Source organism: Vipera berus (assembly GCF_964194415.1).
Source record: "Vipera berus genome assembly, chromosome: 3".
NCBI lineage: Eukaryota > Metazoa > Chordata > Lepidosauria > Squamata > Viperidae > Vipera > Vipera berus.
In genome coordinates, this window is record NC_138204.1 from 69,675,725 (window position 1) to 69,701,391 (window position 25,667).

General features: G+C 39.3%; 1 protein-coding gene across 1 annotated transcript in view; it reads left to right on the plus strand.

The window, feature by feature from the left end:
* The window catches only part of ROR1 (receptor tyrosine kinase like orphan receptor 1), a 186,606-nt gene that overhangs the window by 112,485 nt on the left and 48,454 nt on the right, over positions 1–25,667 (plus strand). Inside the window, exon 2 of the mRNA XM_081322646.1 lies at positions 21,231–21,302. Within this exon, the coding sequence (XP_081178772.1) occupies positions 21,231–21,302 (72 nt within the window). The remainder of the gene's footprint in view (positions 1–21,230; positions 21,303–25,667) is intronic.

Below are 25,667 nucleotides of genomic sequence, written 5' to 3' on the forward strand. Positions count from 1 at the left end.
AGACTGGAATTGTGCCTTAGAAGCACAATTATGTCAAAATCTGCAGTGCATGTATACAATGACATCATCTTGCTTTGAAGTTTTTCTGCCTCTGTAATTGTGACTACGTTTGGGGTGAGATGAGAAGATGTGAGCCATGATAATATCAGGTCACTGGTTTTTCAAGAGGCAAAGAAGACGTATGTGGTTGTTCCTTTAATAATGACCATATTTTAAAATAATAAGATACGTCTGGCTGGATCATTTTCATTGAGCTTATTATCCAACAGTAGATATGGATAGTTAAGGTCCCCCGGGAGACTAATTCAGTGTCAAGTAATCTTAGAATACAGTTTGAAGATAAATGGTATTGATATTTATCTATAATGTTCCATGGAACTATTCTTATTCTCACTATTGTAATATTCAAACAGAAAGAAACTTTTATCACTGTTTGGAGTTTTACAAGACCTGAGGTAATCTTTTCTGCAATCTTAGGCTGTAATTTTTTTTTTTATTATCTGCTTTGGTTGCTAAGTTTCTATCATCTCTATGGTTGATGAAATAATGGTTTGGCAAACCTGATCGTTAAGGCTTTCCAAAATTGCACTGTATTCCTGATTCTTTTACTGTGATAAGTTGTCTTTTTTTATATTAAGCTGCTGTTAATGAATAGAAGTGCAACACTTACTAACAGAGCGGTTGTTTTAATTAAACTATTTTCTAATGCTGTTGTTGAAGAGGAGATTTTTGTTTTATGAAGTGCATTTTTATACAATTTTATTAGATAAAATGGTGATTGCTGAATAAATTTTTATAACCCCAAAGAAAATAACCCCTGTATTTTATCTAAGTTTTCTACTTTTTGAGCTATAGTTGTACATTATCAGTTAATTGTTAATCAAAGTTGGTGCAAATTCTTGGTTCTGGCTGTAGTAAGAATTTGGTTATTGTTTACAACTGAAAATGATCAGACACATATGGGTACTTTTAGTATTTTTTTTAAAAAAATCAAAATTTTAGCTCTTATGATAAATTGTTTCAGATAAGTAATCCTATTTAAAACAAACTATTTAAAAATAATTGGAAAACATATTTTAAAAATGGCATCAATAGCTATTCAAGTAGAGACATTCTTCCTTTTTTAATCAAACAAGATATGTGTCTTGATAAGATATTGTCTGTAATGACATATTTATATCATATAAGACAAAACTATAGATGTTATAATCTAATAATGCATTCATGCAAAGAGAGATGGATTTAAAGTACAATATTCAATAAACGCTCAGAGACGTTTGATGATATATTTCTCTTCTGCTATACCTTTGGGAAACAAAAGTATTTCTTTTAACTTCCTCTGCCAGTATGAATGGATGCTTTGTGAACCTTTTGCAACCGATTCCTCCAAAAATGAATAACAAGGGAATTTTCTTATCAAAGTTGATATTGCCCTTCATTTAAGGATTCTCCTCCTCATATGATATCAAAAGATGTTCAAAAGAATTTTTTAAAAAGTTGTTTATATTCATAACCCGAGAAAATAAATAAATAAATCAAAAGGGCAGCTGCCTGAAACAAATAATTTCATAATAAAGGATGTGTGATCACTGTAACTGAAGCATTGAAAGCACTTCCAGCAGTCAGAACTAACCGGGAAAGAACGTGATTTTTGTTCAGAGGATGACTTGCTTATTTACATCTTCCCATTCCCTTCCTTCACTTCTGCAAGGGACACAGTTACATAAACACGTGCACAGACATGCTCACGAGATAGCATCAAAGACAGTCTTGACAAATCCTTTCGTAGTAAAGCAAATTCGTATTTTGTTCCTGATGACGGAAATGTTGGGTTTCCTTTTATGAGCCAGCGGTCTTGTCTTTCCCTTAAATACTGATGTTAATCTCTTTCATTGGAAACAAACCAAGCTCCTGTGTTCCTAATCCTCTCAAAGTCTATAATTTGGATCATTTTACATGACCAGACATTTTTACGTATATACTGTCAAAGGTCATCCTTGAGATGTGGGCCCTTCGTTAATATTTTGGTGTTCCCTCATTACCTGGACTCAGTTGAGCTCTCTTTGGAAGAGATTAGATGCATTGTAAAATGTGGACATCCTTTGCATGTTATCATTTGTTATTTCAATTAATTATTGTTATGGCAATAAGTTTCCAGGTACATCTTTGCTCAGAGATTTGTCTTTTTAACTGTATGGAGGGAAAACATAGCCATGTTGATGGCTAGAAGCATTGGTTATACAGAGCTTGCATCAGCATTTTTCTTTCCTTACTCAACTAGAAGTGAGTCGTTGACTCAACTGGCAGTAAATAATTGACTTGACTTTAGGGTCACTGAAAGAGATTAGGGAAGCCTTATTGCATCTACCTCTTTGCTTATGACCTGCAGAAGATTTCTGCATTGTCCTTCTATCTCAGCTGCTGCTTCTCTTCCACCATTAATATTGGGAAACATAATATTTAAACTTCAAATTAGACTTGTTTTGTCTTTCTCATCTCTTTTCTGTGAACTTCAGTGATTTTTATGTATTATTTTTAAATATCAACAATTGTTCATCATTATACAACAACGTATGAATGTAGCATCTGCTAGTTTGTGACTACATTTGGGAAATACATATAGTCCTCACGGACCACAGTTGAGACCATGAAACTCCTAAATAGGGAGGATGCTGCAACAGCCATAAATATGAGGATTGGTCACAGAGCTGGGGTTTTTTCCCAACTGTTGTAATTTTAAACAGTCACTAAACAAGACAGTCAGTAAGCGAGGACTGTCTGAATTGTTCAAGTCATATAGCATACATTATGCAAATAATTATTGCTCTATTTGCAAAGAGCAAATAGAGCAACTCTTATGTTTGCTGCTGAAATAAAAATGCTAACTACTTGAGGACAGGATTTTTCTGATATATTACAAAAAATAATGTACATTTTTCAGTATATTTTAAAATTTTTGTAGTTTATTAATGAGATTTTTTATTCATGTAAGAGTTAGTAAACTATCCAGTACTTTTAATACTCAGGTTTGACAGGATGTAAATGAGAAAAATAAATGTAACAAAATAGCGAAAGCCTACTTATTTATTTATTACTGCTTTTAAAATAATAACAGAAAAAGAAAAAAAAATCAGAAAGAAACAAAACACAAAGATACTTATGTTGTAAAACAATGCATAATATTACATACATACAATTTTTGTTGTTGTATAAGTTATAGTTTAAGGAAAACATAGCCATGTTGACACTCTTGCAATAAAAGTTACTCATTTCCCCCCAAAAAACTATATTTTGGCAATCCAAAAAACATTTAGCATTTTCTTAGATTTCTACTAATATTTAAAAATCCCTATATGCTGAAATGGGTAGGTGTACATAAATGGTGCCATAGTGTCTTTGGTCTGTGACAAAGCAAATTTCTGTAAGTTATGTAATTCTCTGCTGCAACATTTGAATTAAATCAAATGTTCTGCACGTTACAAGTTGCTAAAAGGGAAACCTTTCATATAGAGGACTGGAACACATCAAACTTCCATTGGCAGATGTGAGGGCATCAGATTTCACAAATAACCCAACGCTAGTGTACTAGCTAGTTTGCCCTATGCGTTCTCTCACAGTGTAATGTTATTACTTATTATCACAATTTTTGTTTCTACTTTCCAAAACTATGGTGTAGTTTTGGTGTATAGTATCTGGCACCTGAATTTCTGCAAAGAAAGACAAGTTTTATTGCTGGGAAACTATGTAGATGCTTGATTGCTTCAAAACGTCTGAAAGTCTACTTTTTAATGAATCTGCATTTTCTAATGATTAAAACTCACATAACTTGCCGTTTCAAAGTAATTCAATAAAATGGAGAATATCTTGCAAAACAAAATCCCAAAGAAACCGATTGTGCCAGGAGGAAATCTCTATCCCATATTGTTGAAAGATAGATTCATATTTGGCTCTTTTAAGTAAAAGTTTCTGCAGCTGGCAAGCTGGCCTTGTCTGAACTCAGAACCTGTTTTGAAAGGTTGGATTTACTTTGAGTTTCTTTTTCCATGTAGCCCTTCTAGGCATATACAAAATGATAAGTCAGCCTACTAGGGAATCTAGCTGACTCTGCTGAGATATATTTCAGTCTAGTGATCTTATATCTGACCTTAACTTGAAAGACCGAGTTACCCAAAATAGATAAAGTAAATCATGAGGTGTTCTGGAAATGCTGCTTAAGTGTGCATCAGTAGTCCGTTAGATGCATACCAGCTGTTTTTCTCATCATGGAAGACAACAGCTCCATAATTATAGCATAACCCGTAATCACTGAAATTTGCCTTTTTACACAAGGACAAATTCCCAAACACTACCCGGGCTAACATTGCCTGGGCTCGGATGCTACGTGTGTTTGCATTCCATCACTGAAATATTCCCTCATCTAACGCCACTGACATAAATAGTGAAATGGCATGAGAATGCAGGCCTCCAAAATATAAGCCTGTCTATCCCGAATCTTCTATCTTCTTGCAATAGTTTTTCAAGTGCTGGACCTTGATAGTTAATCTGTGATGTATCATCATTACCAAATCCTACACCTCATCCATCACTCTTGGTAGCTTCAAGCCTTTCCACTACAGGAGATGGCATAGAGATAATACTTATTGGTTAAAAAAAAACTGAAAGCCTCCCTCGGTCTAATCTGATTTATTACATGAAGAGGTTATAACAGCATTGCTGCATTGGCCGGCATTTTTTTTGTTTTTGTTTTAAAAGGTGAAAATCAAAGTACCCCCCCCCCCATCCAGATCCATGGAAGAGATCCAGCAGTTGCTAGCATATCCACCGTGTATATCTGTGCTATGTTTGTGGAGAGCTTTAACCCAGCATTTTGTTTAAAGGAACATTTGATAACAAACTGCCGACAGTAAAATGTTAGTAAAGGCCAGTGCCAGGCTAATTAAATCTGGAATTTCCAGACATCAAAACAACAACAAGAACCAACAACAAGTGCAACTTTCCAGGAATTGAAGCCAGATAGCAGCTATTTGAAAAAACACTTTCACTTATAAAAACATTATAGTAAGATTGTAAAGAAATGGTTGTAGCGAGCATGATGGAATGTGATGTATTCTAGAGAACAGCCTGAGTCCCTAATACATGGCTGTACAGAAGCCATGGTTCAGCGTGATCCATTCTTTGTGAATAGAAAAGCACAAAGAATCCAGTTAAAAACCAGCTAGAAATCTATCAAACATCAATTAAGGCCCCTGCTGAAGAGTGACCACCGTAGCATTCTGTGGCAAGGTCAGCATTTTAAATTGGGCCATCTAACTTGGCCTCTCACTAGTGCCCTTTTTAAGAAATTCATCTTAACGTAAAAACATTTCTAGGAATTCTTCTGTTTTCCTTTTTTATTTTAACAGAAGTCACATTAGGAGACCTCTAGTAAAAGTAACGTTTAAGGTCTTCAGTTCTTTGAAAACATTTGAAATTGATCTCTTTGATCAGATGTCATTCACATGTTGTATAGTTGGCAAGGCCATTGCTAAATACTAGCATGGATATGAAATGCTATACTCCATCGTAACAAAATGTTTAAAGAAGTCTTTCAGTAACCAGCTGACATTTTCAAACAGTGTATTTTGGGGAGTTAGTAATTAAATGTAGAACAATGAGGCAAACAGATGTAGAGCAGAAATAAGTGTAATGACTAAGAAAACACAATGGATGAAATCCAGACTATGTTGAATTATTTTTTTTAAAAAATCTTGCCCTTGCATTTTTTTTCCAGATTTCAATGTAAAACCTTAAACCCTATTAAAAGTTTAACAAACAAGAATAACGGGTGTTCATGAATGCCATATCAAGTGAGACTTCAATGCTTTTAATAAGGAACATCCACGTTTATTTATTCTAAAACATGAACTCTGTGTGACTTCTTCAATCCGTAATACCATATTTTTAATTTAATTTAATTTAAGAGCTGTGGTGGTGCAGTGGTTAGAATGCAGTATTGCAGGCTGACTCTGGCCACTGCCAGGAGTTCAGTCCTGACCGGCTTTCCATCCTTCTGAGGTCAGTAAAATGAGGACCCAGATGGTTGGGGGCAATATGCTGACTCTGTAAACCACTTAGAGAGGGCTGTAAAGCACTGTGAAGCGGTACATAAGTCTACATGCTATTGCTATTAAGTACATTTGGAAGATGAACTTTCCAAAACATAGTACTAGATAAGGCCCTTAACTAGTATTTCATTTCTTTCTGCAAAGGAGATGTGTTAAAGAGAATATGAAGCCTTAAATACAATTTGCTTGCCTGTGCACTAACAGAGTATTATTTGTTTTAAGTAACCCCTTTCTGAAAAAACTGCTTTGACTCCAATTTTTTATTTTTGCAAACAAATTGAGGAGACTTTCATGTAGGAAGAATTAGGCAGCTGAAATTGACCAAAACCAGCTAATCGTGAATGTACCAGTTGTTGGCAATAACTGATGATGGTCTACTACAGGTAGTCCTAGACTTAAAACCATTTGTTTAGTAACCATTTAAAGTTGCAATGGCACTGAAAAAGTGACTTGAGACCAATTTACACACTTATGACCATAGCAGCATCTCAGGGTCACATGACACTGACTGGTATTTACAACAGTTGCAGCGTCCCAGAGTCATGTGATCATCTTTTGCAACTTCTGACAAGCAAAGTCAATGGGGAAGCCAGATTCATTTAACAATTGTGTTACTAACTTAACTGCAGTTATTCACTTAACACAGTGGTAAGAAAGGTCACAAAATGGGGCAAAACTCAATAACTTCCTTAGCATTAGAAATGTTGGGCTCCATTGCGGTCGAAAGTCAAGGACTACCTACAGTTATTACTTTAGTTATATACTTTCTTAATTTCACCATATATATATATATATAGTCATCAATACTCTAACCACATTTATATCTAATTGTTCCAGGTCATACCCCAAAAACATCACAGAATCTGCTACATTTTCTACACTAGCTTGTAGCTGTTGGTTAAAGGCTTTCAGAACACAAGTGATGAAAAAAGGTTCATCCTGTCTGTCTGTCTGTCTGTCTGCCTATTTATCTATCACCTACAGAAACTTGGCCAAGGGGGAGAGGAGGATGGCAGAGGACAGAGGGGCCTGGTGTGTTATGGTCCATGGAGTCGTAAGAATCAGACACAACTTAGTGACTGAACAATAACAACAAATAGAAACTTGTATCAGATTTGATGTTTGTAAGGGCTGGGGTTAATATTTGGCATATTTGTGAAGCCTGAGCACTGCTGATACTTTGATTGACTGCCATCTCCTGCAACTTCTTTGAGGGACACAAGTGGTAGTAGGCCTCCCATTAATCCTTGCCCCTTTTCCAAACATCGTATGTGTAGTTGGTTAGGAATAGGTCAGCATCCAATGACATGCAAACTAGGCAAGGAGATTAGTCACTGAGCAAAGACCTTTCCCATCAAGATACTTGATAGAAGAACCAAATAATTCCTCCTCCCTTCCCTTTCAGTATTAATACTAGCTTGTAAATGTTGGTTAAAGGCTTTTAGGGCACATGTGATGAAAACGGGTTCATCCTAAATGAGTAACAGTCATAAATATATTCACTGATTTAAAATACAACAGAAGCACACTCTTAATAGGTGATTGACAAAATACATATAATCCAGCACTAAAGCAGTTAACTTTCCTATATGGCAATGGTGAGAGAATCTCCAAGCAGGTAATTAGCCATGTTACAACAAACAGTAGATAAGAGACTGTTCCGGGAATAAAAAAATAAAAAGAAAGCCAAGCAATTATGACACCAGAATAGCAAAATTATCATTACAACGGACTAACTTAAATTGCCTCTGACTTATATCTGCCAGCATGCATTTCCCCATCCCGGAGGGAAGTTCCACTTTTTAATTTTTAAACAATAAGTGATTGGGTAAAATAATTGAAACACCCAGATGTAGCAATAACCACTTAAACCAGCCATTCTTCTCTTTAGCAACACTTATGAGAAATCTAAAATTCAACCCGATATAGATGCTGGGCCACAGATGGAATAATTCCACTAAAGCGACTAGGCTCCTGTCCCAACCTATTACAGTGCCAGCCAACATGCCTGAATCACATTAAATGTAGAGAATAAAGCTTTCGCTATTCTCTTTTCTTTAAACATTTAAATAGATAAATGCCTGCAGGCATAACAATCTAACTGCAAATCAGACAGGAACAAGAAATGGCTTTCATTTTGTTAGGAAGAACAGGTTTGCCCTAAAGTACTTTTGATCTAGTCTCCATGTATGACTCACTCACCTCGAAATTACTTTGGCGAGCATGCCATTTTCTATTTTGGCAGAAAATTGTTTTAAAAAATCAGGTGAAATATGTTTTGCCTCACCATAGCTCTTCTGAATTATATATTTTACCATGGTTCTGTTTCTTAACTATAGATTGATAGCCATCTGCTCTAAATGATGATCCAATGTCCTGAGGAAGAAAACAATTAATTTTAAGCGAACGGCTTGTATTTTGGTGATTTGCTATTCGGTTTGTGCTGGATTTCAGTCTCAAGATTATGAGCACCATTTACAATGCATTCAGAAAGTATTCAGACCTCCTTCACTTTTGTCAATTTTGTTATGCTGCAGCCTGATTCTACAGCTGTTGAAATTCATTTTTTTCCTTATTAATCTACACTCAGTACCCCATAACGGCAAAGTGAAAACAGAATTTTAGAAATGTCTGTAAATTTCTTAAAATAAGTATTCAGACTTTTTGCAACAACAAGTGAAATTTAGCTCAGGCCCATCCCATTTCTCTTGATTGTGGCTGACATGTTTCTTTCTACATCTTGATTGGAGTCCACATACAATGAAGATCCATATATTTCTCAGTGTTATGCTAAAAAATAAAATATGGCCTTCCCATCCCTTATTGTGCTTCTTAAGAATTTCATACTTCATCTTTCGTGTAAGCACTCTTAAGACACCCTTGAGTAGTGAAATAAACAGTGACTAATTTATGTAGATTATAGTTTATCATGGTAAGGTTGAAGAGACTTAAGTTACTGTAAATGTTGAAGAACGTACGGAAGGCTTTGGAGTTAAACCGTGTATGCATAATAGCTCAGAGATATTAATGTAATATGCTCATTGATTATTCCTTTCTACTGAATCGATATGTTAACAATGATAAAAGTTTTCTTAAAAGTACAGGAATTCATATCAAATACACATGTGACTATCCCATAATAACAATGTTTCTGTTGGCTTTATGATGTTTAGAAAATGTTCTTCACATGGTGTTTTGGAATGCCTTGCTTGTTCATAATTTTGCAACGTCAACGTTGAGGGATTTGGGCCTTGTTTAGAGTTTTGTATCTGTTCCCTTATCTCTCAGTGAATGGATATTCAATCCTTCATCATCATTTATTTTTTAAAACAATCTTTAGATTCTGTCCAGTGCTGGTGTCTGCCAACAAAAGTATATCCATTGCTGGAATAGTTTTCTCATTCCATCATGCAGCCCTTTATCCAGAAATCTTCTATAGTACCAAAGTAAATTATAAAGCTTCAGTGCAGGGAGGGAATGTGATTTGAGCAAACATCCATTCCTACAAATGTAATGCATAATCTTTCAGCTTTTCACAAAATGATACTTCGTTAGTGTTCATGTTAATTTAAAAATTAATCATTTCTAAAATTCTTCAAATGAGTTTGCTTAGAAGATTTGCCTAACATCTGTAACAGCAAAATATATTTTCACATTATTTGTTCTGGAGAGCAAAAGCAACCAAATCTCTGTTTTAAATCATTTTTAGTTTTAATAGTTTTTATTGCTTTAGAAATTTCAAAGTACTAATTACTTTTTTTGGTTGTACAAGAAAGAAAGGCTGCTATATTTGATAATGCAATCCTAAAGTGATATATAAGCAGGCACGTTTACTTTTTACAACTAGAAATTCATTGAGAAATAGTTATTTCCATCAATATTCATTACAAACATTGAAACTATACATATGTGGGTGTTTTATGTCTTATATTCATGAGAATCTACCGGAATTATTCCAGAAAAAGGAGAGGGAAAACTTTCTGGTGGGTGACAATTGTAATATATACAATTTTGCCCCTTCTGTGTATGGTTTATTGTTTATTATTATTATAAAGCATAATATTTAGATGATAGGATATTTTGAGAATTGGACTGCATTAAGTTATTATATTCAGGATTCATTGTATTCAGTCAATACTGGTGAACAAGAAAACTAAGAAGAAATGAAGTTAGTCTCATCAGTATAACTATCTTGATGTGTAAGCAGGCATAACTGTTTTTGCAGTTTTAAAAACAACATGTGATATGTCAGGAACATGATCCAGCCTCCTGCAGTGTTTCCTTCACTTTGGAGACATTGGTGTAAACTGTACAATTGTATAGCATGAGAAAAGAATTTCTTGGGAAGAATGAGTACAGTAAAGGGTATAATTGGGCCAATGCTTGGGATTATTGAGGAGGAAGGAAAGACTATTCACTTCATTTTCACACTATAAGTATAAACTTTTACATTTCATAAAGAAAAAAATTGTGTTTGTATAGGTCAAAGCAGTTCCCAAAGTTTTGAATGTTGCTTGTATGGGAATATTTTCCTGACATAACAAAGACATTCTCTTCAAAACACATTGAGGCCTAGTTGGCAATACAGTATATCATCTATAGTATTTTTATTTCTCCATCTGCTTCCTTAAATGTATGTCCTGTTGTTTGACACTATTTTTCATTTCAGTAAACACATAAAAGTGACCTTAACTTACATGTTTTGCCTGCTTACACATTTAATAATAATAAAAAAATCTTATAGGATCCAGCGTTTCTAGTAGAGAGGAAGAATGAGACCTGACAGACCTGGTCTTAAGACAGTTATATAGGTCTCAGTTATTATTTCTCACTAGGTAGATCTGAAGCTTGAGTTCTGTTTTTCCAAAGAAAGCTGAAAACCTTTTTTCCTTGGCTTCATTCAGTTTGCTTGTTTGGTGCCTATAGCTTGCAATTAAATCTTAGGTAGTGCCCTCTAGGCAAGACATATTACCACGGTACATAAGAATTTTTTAGGAAGTACACTGACAAAGCAGCAAGTTCTAAAATAACAGAGAGTGAGAGACAGAGAGACATACTGTATATTGAAATTATGACTCTGTAATAGTTGAATTGCACTATTACTATAGGGTCAAATGGTTTCAATATCCTTAGAAAGATTTTGTGCACCACTGTGCACAGAAAACTAGGTGTTAACAATATACAGATAAACAGCAATGAATTTCTGCCATTTCTACCACCGTTTTTGGTTTTTTTTTCAACTACTATCCCAGGTCCAGTAAAATCCCATTTTTATTTTTTAATGAGACAGTGATCACTACCCTCCAAAACAAGACACTCCTTTTCCAAACTGGACTTATCAATGGTTGTTGTTTTTTTCAAATAAGAACTAGCAAAACATTATGTGCAATGATTTTCTTTAGATTTTGTATTCTAGAAGAGCTAGAGATTTTATTTTAATTTTTAAAGAAAGTTTAGGTCAGGGGTGTCAAACTCAATTTCATTGAGGGCCACATCAGCATTGCAGTTGCCCTCAGGGGGCCAGGTGGGTATGGCCTGGGTGGGCGTGGCCTACTGGGTGGGCATGGCTAGAGTGCGTATGGCCTGGGTGGGCGTGGCCAGCTCTACATCATTTGCATCAAGGGTGCCTATGGAGGCCTGGGCAGGAGTGGGACAGATCTGAGGGTCTCTGGCAGAAGGAGGGTCTCTGGGCCAGGGCCAAGGCAGTGGGGGCCGTTCCCTCACTGTTTCCAGGATGGCTTCGCAGGCCACATGAAACCACTTCGCGGGCCGGATCTGGCCCCCGGGCCTTGTGTTTGACATGTCTGGTTTAGGTGAAAACCAAAAGTTACAGTTCATCTACACTCAGAGAATTGCAAGGGATTTTGGAGTCATTCACAGGTCCACTAGGACTTGCAGAATCCACTAGAGAATCTCTGACAAAATGCCATCCAGGTTTAGATAAACAGATTACTATTCAGACTTCAACAGATCTCTAAAGAAAGAGAAGTCACCTTTTCATGTGGCAACTTGTTCCAGTGGTTGACAGCTAATACCAGTTCCTCCTGGTATCTCGGCTGTACCTACTTTCTTGTGGTTGTGGAACAATAGATAATAAGACTATTCTGCTTTCTCTGTGATAGCTTTTCAGATATTTGAAGACTATTGTCACATTCCTCCTCAGTTGTTTTTTCAGTATACTAAGCAATCCTTTAATCGGTAAGTATGATTTCCACAACATTCATCATCTTGGTAGATCACCTTTGAATTTCCTTCTACCTTTCAGGGTGCCTTTGAACTTTGGTGGCCAGAATTGGACACAAGTCTTCAAGTGGGGCAAGCAATTGCTTCCCATGAGCCGGACACTATGCTTTTGTAATGCACTCCAAGAAAGCATTTGTCTTTTTGTGCAGTTGAATCATGCTACTGGCTTGTGTTTGACTTGTGGTCACTAAGTAATGCAGATAGATTTCTCATGTAATACTACCAAGCAGGTCCCCCAAATTCTATACTTGTGCCTTATGGTTTCCCCACTCTGATGCAGGACTTTGTATTTCTGTGTGGTAAATTCCATCCTATTCATTTTGGTTATTGCTCGATCCTTTCTACAAATTCCTATATCATCTCTCACCTAAAATTAGCCATCTTTCCCAACTTCGTGTCATTTGCAAACTTCATAGGTGTCTACTCAACTCCCTCTTTTATTTTTGTAATTGTTGTATTGTTATATTTGTTTGTGGGTGCTGATGTAGTTATTGTTATCATTGTTGTGTTGTGATTGTTGGGTTTTAATCTATTCATGGGTGCTTCAACTTTGTTTTATTCAGCCTGTAGGCTACCAATAGTATTTTGATTTAATATATAAATAAATACAGTGAGCATAAAAATGCACAGAGCATTTATGTTCTCTGCCCTGCTTGCTAATATCACATCCAGCATTTTTAATATCTTCACACCTGGTGTGGATTAAGGACATAGCAGTGTGGTTTAAAGCAGTGCAATTTTGCCAAGTACCTTTTTTGTGTATTTCAGGAATGATTGACTGCAGAGTTCATCCAGTAAAGCACATCTCCAAGCTTACTCACACTTTGAGAAGGCTTGTGAGCTTTAAAAGACTCGTAGCTCTGTGTGTGTTCTCATTCCTGGGTAAAGCATTCCAGTCTGAAACTAAAATCTAAGCAAAATATAACCTTGTACTATGCTTCATAATAGCTAATGAAAAGCCAAACGTGGTTGGTTATATGTTCTCACATAACTTTTTTTTCCCTTTATATTGGGCTTCCTTAATTTTATATTTTAAACTCTACAATTGAAATTGAAGGACTAATTAAAGTTTTAGAGATGCATATAGAATAGAATAGAGCTGGAAGGGATCTTGGAAGTCTTCTAGTCCAGCTCCCTGCTCAAGCAGGAGGACCTACCTATACCATCTCAGACAAGTGACTGTCTAGCCTTTTCTTAAAAATCTCCAGTGATGGAGGGCCCAAGATTTCTGGAGGCAAGCTGGTTAATTGTCCTCACTGTCAGGAAGTTTCTCCTTAATTCCAGGTTGCTTCTCTCTTTGATCAGTTTCCAACCATTGTTTCTTGTCCTGCCCTCTGGTGTTTTGGTGAATAACGTGACCCACTCTTCTTAGTGGCAGCCCCTCAAATACTGGAATACTGCTATCATGTCTCCCCTATTTCTTCTTTTCTTTAGACCAGCCTGCAGCCCAAGTCCTGCAGCCATTCTTTGTATGTTTTAGTTTCCAGGCCTTTGATCATCTCAGTTGCTCTTCTCTGAATTTTTTTCCAAACTCTCAACATCTTTTTTGTGATATCGTGACCAAAATTGGCTGCAGTATTCCAGCTGTGGTCTTACTAGGGCAGGGTTGGCGAATCTATGGCACACATGCCAGAGGTGTCACTTAGAGCCCTCTCTGTGGACACATGCGCTGTCGCCCCAGCTCCACCTCCCCCTGTGGCCCCCTCCTCACCAGCAGCCCCCCCCGGAGAGTTGCCCCCGGATGCAGCCCGCGCAGACCAGCGCAGCCAAGGACATGGCAGCCGGGCAGCAGAGGATTGGAAAAGAGCTGATGTAGTTCCCATCTTCAAAAAAGGGGGAAAAATGGATCTAGGAAATTACAGACCTATCAGCCTGACCTCAATACCTGGGAAGATTCTGGAAAAGATAATCAAACAATGAATCAGCAAACACCTAAAGGCAAACAAAGTCATTACTAAAAGCCAACATGGGTTTGTCAAAAACAGATCATGCCAGACAAATCTTATTGCATTTTTTGACCAAGTGACAAAATTAGTGGATCAGAGGAATGCTGTGGATATAATTTACTTGGACTTCAGTAAGGCATTTGATAAAGTAGATCACAACCTACTACTCGATAAGATAGAAAAATGTGGGTTAGATAGCATTACCACCAGATGGATTCGTAGCTGGCTGACCAGCCGTACTCAGCATGTGGTCCTCAATGGAACCACATCTACATGGAGGGAAGTGTGTAGTGGGGTGCCCCAAGGCTCTGTTCTGGGCCCAGTGCTCTTCAACATCTTCATCAATGATTTGGACAAGGGGATAGATGGGGAACTCATCAAATTTGCAGACAACACCAAGCTGGCAGGAATAGCCAACACTCCAAAAGACAGGCTTAAGATACAGGAGGATCTGGACAGACTTGAACACTGGACGCTATCTAACAAAATGAAATTCAATGGTGAAAAAAGTAAGTTTCTACATTTAGGCAAGAAAAATCAAATGTACAGGTATAGTATAGGGGGTACCTTGCTCAGTAGTAGTAACTGTGAGAGGGATCTCGGAGTCCTAGTGGACAATCACTTAAATATGAGCCAGCAGTGTGCTGCAGCTTCCAAAAAAGCCAACACAGTGCTGGGCTGCATTAACAGAGGGATAGAATCAAGATCACGTGAAGTATTAATACCACTTTACAATGCCTTGGTAAGGCCACACTTGGAATACTGCATCCAGTTTTGGTCACCACGATGTAAAAAAAGATGTTGAGACTCTAGAAAGAATACAGAGAAGAGCAACAAAGATGATTAGGGGACTGGAGGCTAAAAGATATAAGGAGGGGTTGCTGAAATTGAGTATGTCTAGTTTAATGAAGAGAAGGACCAAGAGGGACATGATAGCAGTATGCCAATATCCACAAAGAGGAGGGAGTCAAGCTATTTTCCAAAGTGCCTGAAGGCAGGACAAGAAACAATGGATGGAAACTAATCAAGGAGAGAAGCAACCTAGAACTAAGGAGAAACTTCCTGACAGTTAGAACAATTAACCAGTGGAACAACCTGCCTCCAGAAGCGGTGAATGCTCCAACACTGGAAGTTTTTAAGAAGAGACTGGACAGCCATTTGTCCAAAATGGTATAGGGTTTCCTGCCTGAGCAGGGGGTTGGACTAGATGACCTCCAAGGTCCCTTCCAACTTTATTATTATATAATATGTTGGAAGAATTTTTTGTATTATCCTTGATTTCTGTTGCAAGTCTTTGTTTGTTCTGAGCCTTTGCTTTCCTGACTTCATCTTTGCATGTTCTGGCTGTCTGCTGATAATTGGCCTTAGTTATGTGCCCCTCTTTCCATTTTTTGTATTTGTCCTTTTTGTCTTTCAGTTTGTCAGAGAGATCTTTGTGCAGCCATGTTGGTTTCTTCTTCAATTTCCTGTTTTTTCTTTGTCAGTGGTATTGTGCTGGTCTGGGCTTTTATGATTGAATTTTTCAGTTTCCCACACTTCTTGGGTTGTTTTCCCCTTTAGTATTTTCATCCATGGGATCTTTCCTAGGTTCTCTCTGAGTTTGTTAAAGTCAGCTCTTTTGAAGTTTAAGACACTGATTGGATTGTTTTCTATTGCTAGTGTTTGCATTATATTAAATTCCAGTATGACGTGGTCACTTTCACCCAAGGTTCTGGCAACTTCAACTCCATCTATCACTTCTTCTCTATTAGTAAGAATTAAGTCCAGTATAGCTTTATGTCTAGTTCCCTCCTCCATCTTTTGGTTGACAAAGCTGTCGGCTAGGTTGGTTAGGAATCTGTTTGATCTCCCGCTCCGTGCAGAGTGTTGATATCTGGATAGTTGAAGTCTCCCATTACTACAGTATGCTTCCTACGTACATTTGTTAACTGGTTGGCAAAGAGTTCATCTATTTCTTCTGATTGGTTGGGTGGGCTGTAATATACTTCTATGGCAATGTCACTTTTTTTCTCTTTTATATTGACCCATATACATTCTGGAGAGATTTTATCTTTGATCATGTGCATTTCTGTAGGTATGTAGCATTCTCTTACATATAGTGCAACTCCCCCTCCTCCTTTTGTAGACCTGTTTCTTTTGAACAATTTGTATCCATCCATCAGTCCATTCCATTTATGGGTTTTGTGCCACCAGGTTCCTGTAAAGCCAATTATGACATACCCTCCCTCTTGTACTATTGCTTCTAGTTTGCCCTATTTATTCCCCAAGCTTTGAGCATTTGTATATAAGCATTTATATAAGCATGGATCAGACCTATTTCCTGTTTAATGTCTTCTACATTAGTAGAAGACAGTTGTGCCTACTTAAAACAAAACCTCACAGGATCACAGGATCGTATGAATTGTATAAATTACAGTTTCCAGCTATCTTATTCCTTCCTTTTTACAGAAAACTCCACAAAGACTCTTGTAGCACCTTAGCCACAAGATGTCTTGTGGCATATACTAGCAATCACACAATTTCCTTTTGGTGTTAACATCATCATGCAAAGTGTAAAAAAAAAAAGTCAGAAGCAAAAGCAAATAAGATCTGCTTTCAATCAACTTGGTTCCTCGATATATTAGTAATACCGAAGACAATTCCTGTGGAACTAGCAGGTTGTATATACTGCTCATGACATATTATTTGTTCAATTTTATATGGGATTTGTATATTGCTTCTCATTAAAAAGTCTTAAAGTATTAAGACAATTAAAATTATTGTAATTATTATTGTAGATAATAAGGGGAAAAGGCACAAGGGAGGTCAAATTGACAAAGGTAAGCTCTTCAAGAAATAACCTAGAAAGAGCAAGTAGTGGAACTTTTTCTTCTTCTTCTGATATTTATCTAATTCTAGAGCATGGGCGACAGAGAGAGAAAGAGACACCTTATCAAATAGTTGATCATCTAATGGCAAAATACTTTTGTACACTGGGGGTTTCATCTCCTAACTTCTTCTTCCAATTCTAATAGATACTCACCATGGTGTTTATGGTAGTGTCCTTGTCAGTGCTTTTTTTCTAAAAAAAAAAAAAAAAAAGTGCCGGAACTCAGAGGTGCTCTCATTGGGAGCAATGCAAGTGTCTTGCTATGGCGTCGCTGTCCGTTCTTTGCACCCCCGCCCCTGCGGCTTAGAGCCACATACCGCGGGGATTCCCTTCCTCACAGCCGCCGTGGGGATTCCCCTCCCCGCAGTTGCCACGCCACGGCCCGTGCTGAGCCCCCACCTGGAGCTGCTCCGAACCCCGACCCAGAGCTGTATTCCTCGTGGCAGTGGTCTCTGGCACCAAACAGCTGATGGCCTCCGGCACCGGCACTCATTCACTTACTGCCCATCACTTCCAAATGTAGTAAGTGAGTGAGCGAGCAAGTGATGTTTGGAAGCGTTTGGAAGCGATGGGGCAGTAAGTGAGTGAGTGAATGAGCAAATGGCATTTGGAAGCGTCGGGGCAGTAAGTGAGCGAGCGAGTAAGAGGCCTTTGAAAGAGACAGAGTGAGTGGGAGAGAGACTGAACGAGGTGCCTTTGAAAGAGACGGAGGAGTGAGTGAGAAGACTGGAGGCTTTTGTGAGCAAAATGTGAGTGAGTGGGGGGGCTTTTGCGACCGAAGGGTGAGAGAAAAAGGGAAAAGTGAGGGGGAGAAGGGAAAAAGAAAAGGCACTGACTTCTGACTTCCTCTGTTACAGGAGTAGAAGGAAGCATTAACATTGAACCTCAACTTTTTGCTTTTCTATAATAGAAACTAGCCATTGCTATAATGATAAATGAATCTAACCAATCAAACCAAAATACCCCCCCCTTTTTTTAGTCAAGTTTTTGACACCTTGTTAAGCACTGGTGGTGCTTGAATATTGTCATGTCCTAAAAGTGGTACAATTTCTGAAAAGTTGAAAAGCCCTGATGTAAATGCAGCCTAAATTGTTTATTGCCATCCTATTTGCAAATAATATCTTACTTACTTGTGAGTAAACAAAATTTTAATCTACAGATAATACCACCAGAAATTATTTTAGCCTTTGTAATAAATGTTGTTATTGATGTTAAGCTCACCATGGAAAACATCATATACTGTATTATGTATATACTAGGTTAATTATTTAAAGACTGAAGTGCAACATAACTAGATTCTAAAAAATCTATTTTTCAAAACAGACAGTCCAAACAGTAAAAGTCCAAATTAAGAATATTTCATTCTTAAGAATTGTTTAATTTAAACTGGTATAGTTGTAATAGATTCAAAATAGTTTTCAAGAGTGTACAAAAGATACTCTTTTTTTTCTAGCATCAGCTAAATTAGACACATTACATTGAGAAAAATGTTTCTCATTTCTTTCCTGTTACCTTTATTGATTTCATTGCAGAGATGTTAACTTAGGAAATAGATTATTTTGTTATTACCTTCCAAAAGACAGAAGCAGATGAAAAATGTGAGGTTCTTTCCTGTTGGCTTTTTTGAATTAGCTGTTTTAGATTCTAAAAGTTTAGTTCCTAAAGAAGTAACCTTGTAAATAATTTTAATGTCCTCCTCTAGTGCAGGGTAGGCAACCTTGGCTCTTTTATGACTCAAGGACTTCAACTCTCAAAATTCCTGAGCCAGCATGGCTCAGCTTGGAAACTTCTCTCTTTCCCCTCAGCGTGGCTGGCTCAGGATTTCTGGGAGTTGAAGTCCATGAGTCATAAAAAAGAGCCAAGATTTACCCCTCCAATAGGCTTTCCTATTCCTATATTTCCTATAGAGGGAGCTTTTTTTTGCAAAAAAAAAAAAAGGTGCCAGAAGCGTTCTATGAGAAAAAAAGCCCTGGGCCGTGTAACTAATCAGATTGTATATTCATGTAACAGCCATTTTTGGCCTGGGATCTATCTATTTATGTGGTCAGTCCTCTCATCGCAGCAACTCTGGGCAAGAAAGTTTACAATTTTTTATTAAAAAAACACCAATGTAAGTAATTGTTAAAATATGTAACATAAAAATAAAAATGAACAGGTAACTGAGAATAAGAACCACAAAATAATAGCAAATTGTTACAGGAATGAGAAATTGTGATGCCCAGCTTATGAATATCAGTGGAAAGTGAATTTGACTTTTAGATCACGTTTCTATAGATTTAAAATTAGAAATAATTCCCCTGAAATTATGATTTCGTATACACCTGACACCTATTTATCATATTATAGAGAAAATGAAAGATTCAGCTAATTGGCTCAGTTGGCTGAAATATGTTCAGAATACAATATTGATTCATATGATCTGACTGTGAGCTATAGTTACTTTTTGGATTTAAGTTGTTCCACATACATTGTTCAGAAAATCTTATTGATTTTCGTAGATGGTTGCATTCTTTTGAATCAAATATGTTGTGGAAACTAAAAGGAAAACAAAGAATATACACTTTGGATGTTTTTATAGTTGCAAAAATTAAGACTGGACACATTAGTTTGCAATGGTTTGAAGAAGTTATCTTTCTGTATTTGTACAGCATTTTAACCCACTGTATTGAGTTAGAAATATTTGTCTTTTTAGGAACGTGTGCTGCTTATACTATTGTATATTTAAGTACCCATTTTTCTTATTTCTGATTAAACTATAATATAAAATAAATATATATGAAAAACTAGTTTATTTAATATATATATGTCAGAGATATGTTTTGTGATTTACTGCTCTTTCCTTCCTCTCTTGTTCTATTAAATATAGTAGAAACAAGAGTTACTTAAACACCATGAAATCTATACAAATTAAATGTATTTTTATACTCACTGCCAGTAGCTAAAATAAATATTTCTTCTACCTAATTCATTTGTGCGGCATTTTGAAATCAAAAGAATTGCTGGTAGTATCTTCTGTTAAAATAGATTGTCAAATTCAAGTGTTTAAAAAAAACATTGCATAGATAAATTTATAGAATTGGCCCATGCTTATAATATCTTAATCTTTTTTCTGTGAATATACTTGCCCAAAATTTTAATGCTTCAATTACTATTATTATTTAAATTACACTACTGCTCAAAACAGTATAATTGTGTAGTGAAGTGATCTCCTTTTACCACAATCTCGATGTACATTTTTTAAAAGCAAAACATGGGCACTCACACTTCAGTAGAACCAAATTCTCTATAGAATCAGCAATCAAGTGTTGAAAAACGAGGTCCAATAGATCAGTATTCTTATTTCCTCCAAAAAGTACAAAGAAATTCACCCATCCTCCCTACCCCAGTTGCCTGTATGGGCGAGTATTATTGGAACAGATCAGTGGTGGGTTTCAAATATGTGAACATATTTGAGAACATATAGTTCTCGGTGTGGATGCTGCTTCCAGAAGTCCGTTCTGGGCCTGGGCAACAAAAAATTGGCTACCGGTTCTGCCAAACTGGTGCAAACCGGCTGAATCCCACCAATGGAGCAGATTCTGAGGTGGGGCGGACCATCTACCCATTCTTAGAATTCCTCTCTGATGGCTCTCATTATCTTTTTAAAACTGAAAGACTAATTGCAACTTTTTTCCTTCATCTCTTTCATTTCATTTCATTTTTCTTTCCTTTACAATTCCCATCTTTTCAACATACCGTATTAATTAATGCCGCAGTAGAATTCTGTTGCCCAAAACAAAAATAACGTGAAAAAAACTGAACTCTCCCAATGGTTTGCCATTTCAGATATTTACTGATTTGTTTTTTTGAAACAATCAGGAAATCTCCAAGACATTATTGATTTTTTCCAATAAGCATTCCTTTTGCTGTACCTTCTGAACATTTCTGCCAATACAGCATACTCATGAGATATAAACAAAGTAGAGCATGTATTTTTGATATGTAAAAGTCTCTTGTCAAATTATGTGAGTCCTATATTCCCTAATTTATATAATGTTTATGTATTGACTTTTTTCTCTTTTCTTTCAGGAACAAATGTGTCAGCCACTGCTGATTTAATGCCTACGTCAAATTGGAATATGTCAAATGAAGTAGATAAAGGTAAATAATGAAAAAGAAAATAAATGCCATTTCAGATTTTAAACACTGTTAAGTGTTCCTTATTTTTTTGAAAAGTGATACACAAATCTGCTAGTAAAGTTAGAGGCAAAAGACAAGGCCAAAACCAAATTATCATCTGATGTTTCGTCTGTTATTTCTGAAATGAGGATTTCCCTTTTTACTTCAAGTAACACATTCCACATGTTTGGGATTTTTTTAAAGTCAGGATGTGAATTATAGGAGTTTATGACCTACCTGACATTTCATTGTTTGTCTCTTGGAATCTGGATCCAATAGGAACATGTTTTAGTCTGAATTGCTTTGCATGCAATTTTTGGTACGAAATTTGGAATGAAACCATTATGGCCTGGGATAAAGAATGCAAAATATTTTGGATTTGTTTAACCACTCATAAAGAACATTGAACACAAATCAGCACTAGTTACTCTACGGTCACATTCTGTAAGACATTTTTCATAGATGAACGTATACCGTATATACTTGAGTATAAGCCGAATTTTTCAGCCCACTTTTTGGGCTGAAAAATTCCACTTCGGCTTATACTCCAGTCAACAAAAAAAACTTACCGAGGACTTGTGCGCGGCCGAGGCTTTGGTGCTTCCGGGATCGCGCGCACCTCTCCCAAGCCACCGCCATCCGGAGACCTGCCGAAGTTTGGGGAGGTTTGGGGAGGTGCGCGCGCACCTCCCCAAACCTCCCCAAACGTCGGCAGGTCTCCGGACCTCCGCGCCTTGCCTGCCTGCTTCTTTCCGCAGCAGAAAGAAGCAGGCAGGCAGGGCGCGGAGGAACGGAGACCTGCCGACGTTTGGGGAGGTTTGGGCGCCTCCCCAAACCTCCCCAAACCTCGGCAGGTCTCCGTTCCTCCGCGCAGACCTGCCGACGTTTGGGGAGGTTTGGGCGCCTCCCCAAACCTCGGCAGGTCTCCGTTCCTCCTGCCGACGTTTGGGGAGGTTTGGGCGCCTCCCCAAACCTCCCCAAAACTCGGCAGGTCTCCGTTCCTCCTGCCGACCTTTGGGGAGGTTTGGGCGCCTCCCCAAACCTCCCCAAACCTCGGCAGGTCTCCGTTCCTCCTGCCGACCTTTGGGGAGGTTTGGGCGCCTCCCCAAACCTCCCCAAACCTCGGCAGGTCTCCGTTCCTCCTGCCGACCTTTGGGGAGGTTTGGGCGCCTCCCCAAACCTCCCCAAACCTCGGCAGGTCTCCGTTCCTCCTGCCGACCTTTGGGGAGGTTTGGGCGCCTCCCCAAACCTCCCCAAACCTCGGCAGGTCTCCGTTCCTCCTGCCGACCTTTGGGGAGGTTTGGGCGCCTCCCCAAACCTCGGCAGGTCTCCGTTCCTCCTGCCGACCTTTGGGGAGGTTTGGGCGCCTCCCCAAACCTCGGCAGGTCTCCGTTCCTCCTGCCGACCTTTGGGGAGGTTTGGGCGCCTCCCCAAACCTCGGCAGGTCTCCGTTCCTCCTGCCGACCTTTGGGGAGGTTTGGGCGCCTCCCCAAACCTCGGCAGGTCTCCGTTCCTCCGCGCAGACCTGCCGACGTTTGGGGAGATTTGGGCGCCTCCCCAAACCTCCCCAAAGGTCGGCAGGAGGAACGGAGACCTGCCGAGGTTTGGGGAGGTTTGGGGAGGCGCCCAAACCTCCCCAAAGGTCGGCAGGAGGAACGGAGACCTGCCGAGGTTTGGGGAGGTTTGGGGAGGCGCCCAAACCTCCCCAAAGGTCGGCAGGAGGAACGGAGACCTGCCGAGGTTTGGGGAGGTTTGGGGAGGCGCCCAAACCTCCCCAAAGGTCGGCAGGAGGAACGGAGACCTGCCGAGGTTTGGGGAGGTTTGGGGAGGCGCCCAAACCTCCCCAAACGTCGGCAGGTCTGCGCGGAGGAACGGAGACCTGCCGAGGTTTGGGGAGGCGCCCAAACCTCCCCAAAGGTCGGCAGGAGGAACGGAGACCTGCCGAGGTTTGGGGAGGCGCCCAAACCTCCCCAAAGGTCGGCAGGAGGAACGGAGACCTGCCGAGGTTTGGGGAGGTTTGGGGAGGCGCCCAAACCTCCCCAAAGGTCGGCAGGAGGAACGGAGACCTGCCGAGGTTTGGGGAGGCGCCCAAACCTCCCCAAAGGTCGGCAGGAGGAACGGAGACCTGCCGAGGTTTGGGGAGGTTTGGGGAGGCGCCCAAACCTCCCCAAAGGTCGGCAGGAGGAACGGAGACCTGCCGAGGTTTGGGGAGGTTTGGGGAGGTGCGCGCGATCCTGGAAGCACCGAAGCCTCGGCCGCGCGCAAGTCCTCGGTAAGCTCCGGGCGGTCACTTGCTTCGCGTCTCCTGAGGGAAGGGGGGGCGACTGGAGCGGGCGTGTTTCCTCACCTGCTGGGCGCCGCGATTTGCCCGGGGAACGCGCGGGCCCCGAATGGCAGCGTGGAGCGAGGAAGCGGACAGCCAGGGCTTCCCCGAGAGCCGCGGCCACACAGGGTATTCCTGTGTATTCAGGCTTGCAAAATGGCGGATCGAGCCTCTGCTGGCGGCAGAGGCTTGCAGAACGGCGGATCGGCTTATACTCGAGTCAATAACTTTTTCCAGTTTTTGGGGGTGAAATTGGGGGTCTCGGCTTATACTCGAGTCGGCTTATACTCAAGTATATACGGTATATATTTTTCTTTAAATGTTGCTATCTAGCATGTCTTTCTGGGATTCAAGCTCCTGGAATTTTACACTGCCTATCTATAAAGGGACGCGGTGGCTCAGTGGGTTAGGACGCTGAGCTTGTCGATCAGATGGTCGGCAGTTTGGCGGGTCGAATCCTGAGTGCCGTGTAACAGAGTGAGCACCTGTTACTTGTCCCAGCTTCTGCCAACCTAGCAGTTCGAAAGCACGTAAAAATGCAAGTAGCAAAATAGGGACCACTACAGTGGGAAGGTAACAGCGTTCTGTGCGCCTTTGGCGTCTAGTCATGCCGGCCACATGACCACGGAGACGTCCTCGGACAAGCGCTGGCTCTTTGGCTTTGAAATGGAGATGAGCACTGGCCCCTAGAGTTGGAAACGACTAGCACACATGTGCAGGGCAACCTTTACCTTTACCTTATCTATAATGAACAGTTATAACTCATTGGTAAGACAGCTCTGATAATCTTTAAGGGCTAGATAAAATGGCAAGCACTCTGAAGCTATATTGGTACCCATCAAAATCCTTTGGCTACAATCTTCCTGTGAAATCTCATCATTGGCAGCTTAAGACACTAAGGAGCTGGTTACCTTTTGGTCATTGTTAGGATGGATCTCTATCTCCAGTGAACACACCAACCTCAGAAGTCAGTAGGACAAAGTAAGCAGCAATTTAGGCAGTAATTCCAGGTTACAATACACCTGACCCTTTAATGCATTCCTCAGTTTTGGCATAAACCACCTAAGGTTATCCAGTCAGTCACATTGTTTTCTCAGTGGATGAATAGAGAGGCATGTGTCCAGATTAGGTAGAACTGCTACAGATATGTTTTAGTGTCTTGCTGCCTAAGGAGATTGTCTACTCAGGTTACTGCACATTAGTGCTGGAGAAAATAACACAAAAGTAAAGCAACAGAATTATTATGGTTCACCAATCTTTATTCATTCATACCTTCTTATATCATAAGCCAATGGTGCTTCAATGAATGTATTTGCCACTGGTTCGAATAGGATGTAATATTATTCCACAAAGCTCAGCCAGGCAAGTTACCAATGAAATCTTAACAGAACTACATAAATTCCTAAGGTGATGCAGATCCTTCTGCTTGCCTCTGCCTTATTATGGTCAATCTATGCTGGAATCCTAATGTCCAGAGCTTATGGGTCATAAATGTGTATGAATTTGCAGTTCCTTCCTGGTTCCCAATTGTCACTTGAAGTTGCTTATTCTACTGATGTCTCTTTTCATTTATGTGCATTTATAGCTTATACATATAGCTTGTCGATCAGAAGGTCGGCAGTTTGGCGGGTCGAATCCTGAGTGCCGCATAACAGAGTGAGCGCCTGTTACTCGTCCCAGCTTCTGCCAACCTAGCAGTTCGAAAGCATGTAAAAATGCAAGTAGAAAAATAGGGACCACTGCGGTGGGAAGGTAACAGCGTTCCGTGCGCCTTTGGCGTCTAGTCATGCTGGCCACATGACCACGGAGACGTCCTCGGACAAGCACTGGCTCTTCGGCTTTGAAATGGAGATGAGCACTGGCCCCTAGAGTTGGAAACGACTAGCACGCAACTGCGGGGGAACCTTTACCTTTTGACCTTTATAGCTTATACATATACATAAATAATCACCCTTACAGCTTTAAAGTCCTTGTCACATTTTTGCTAACTTAGAATGAAAAGAGTAGCAAGGTTTATCACAGAT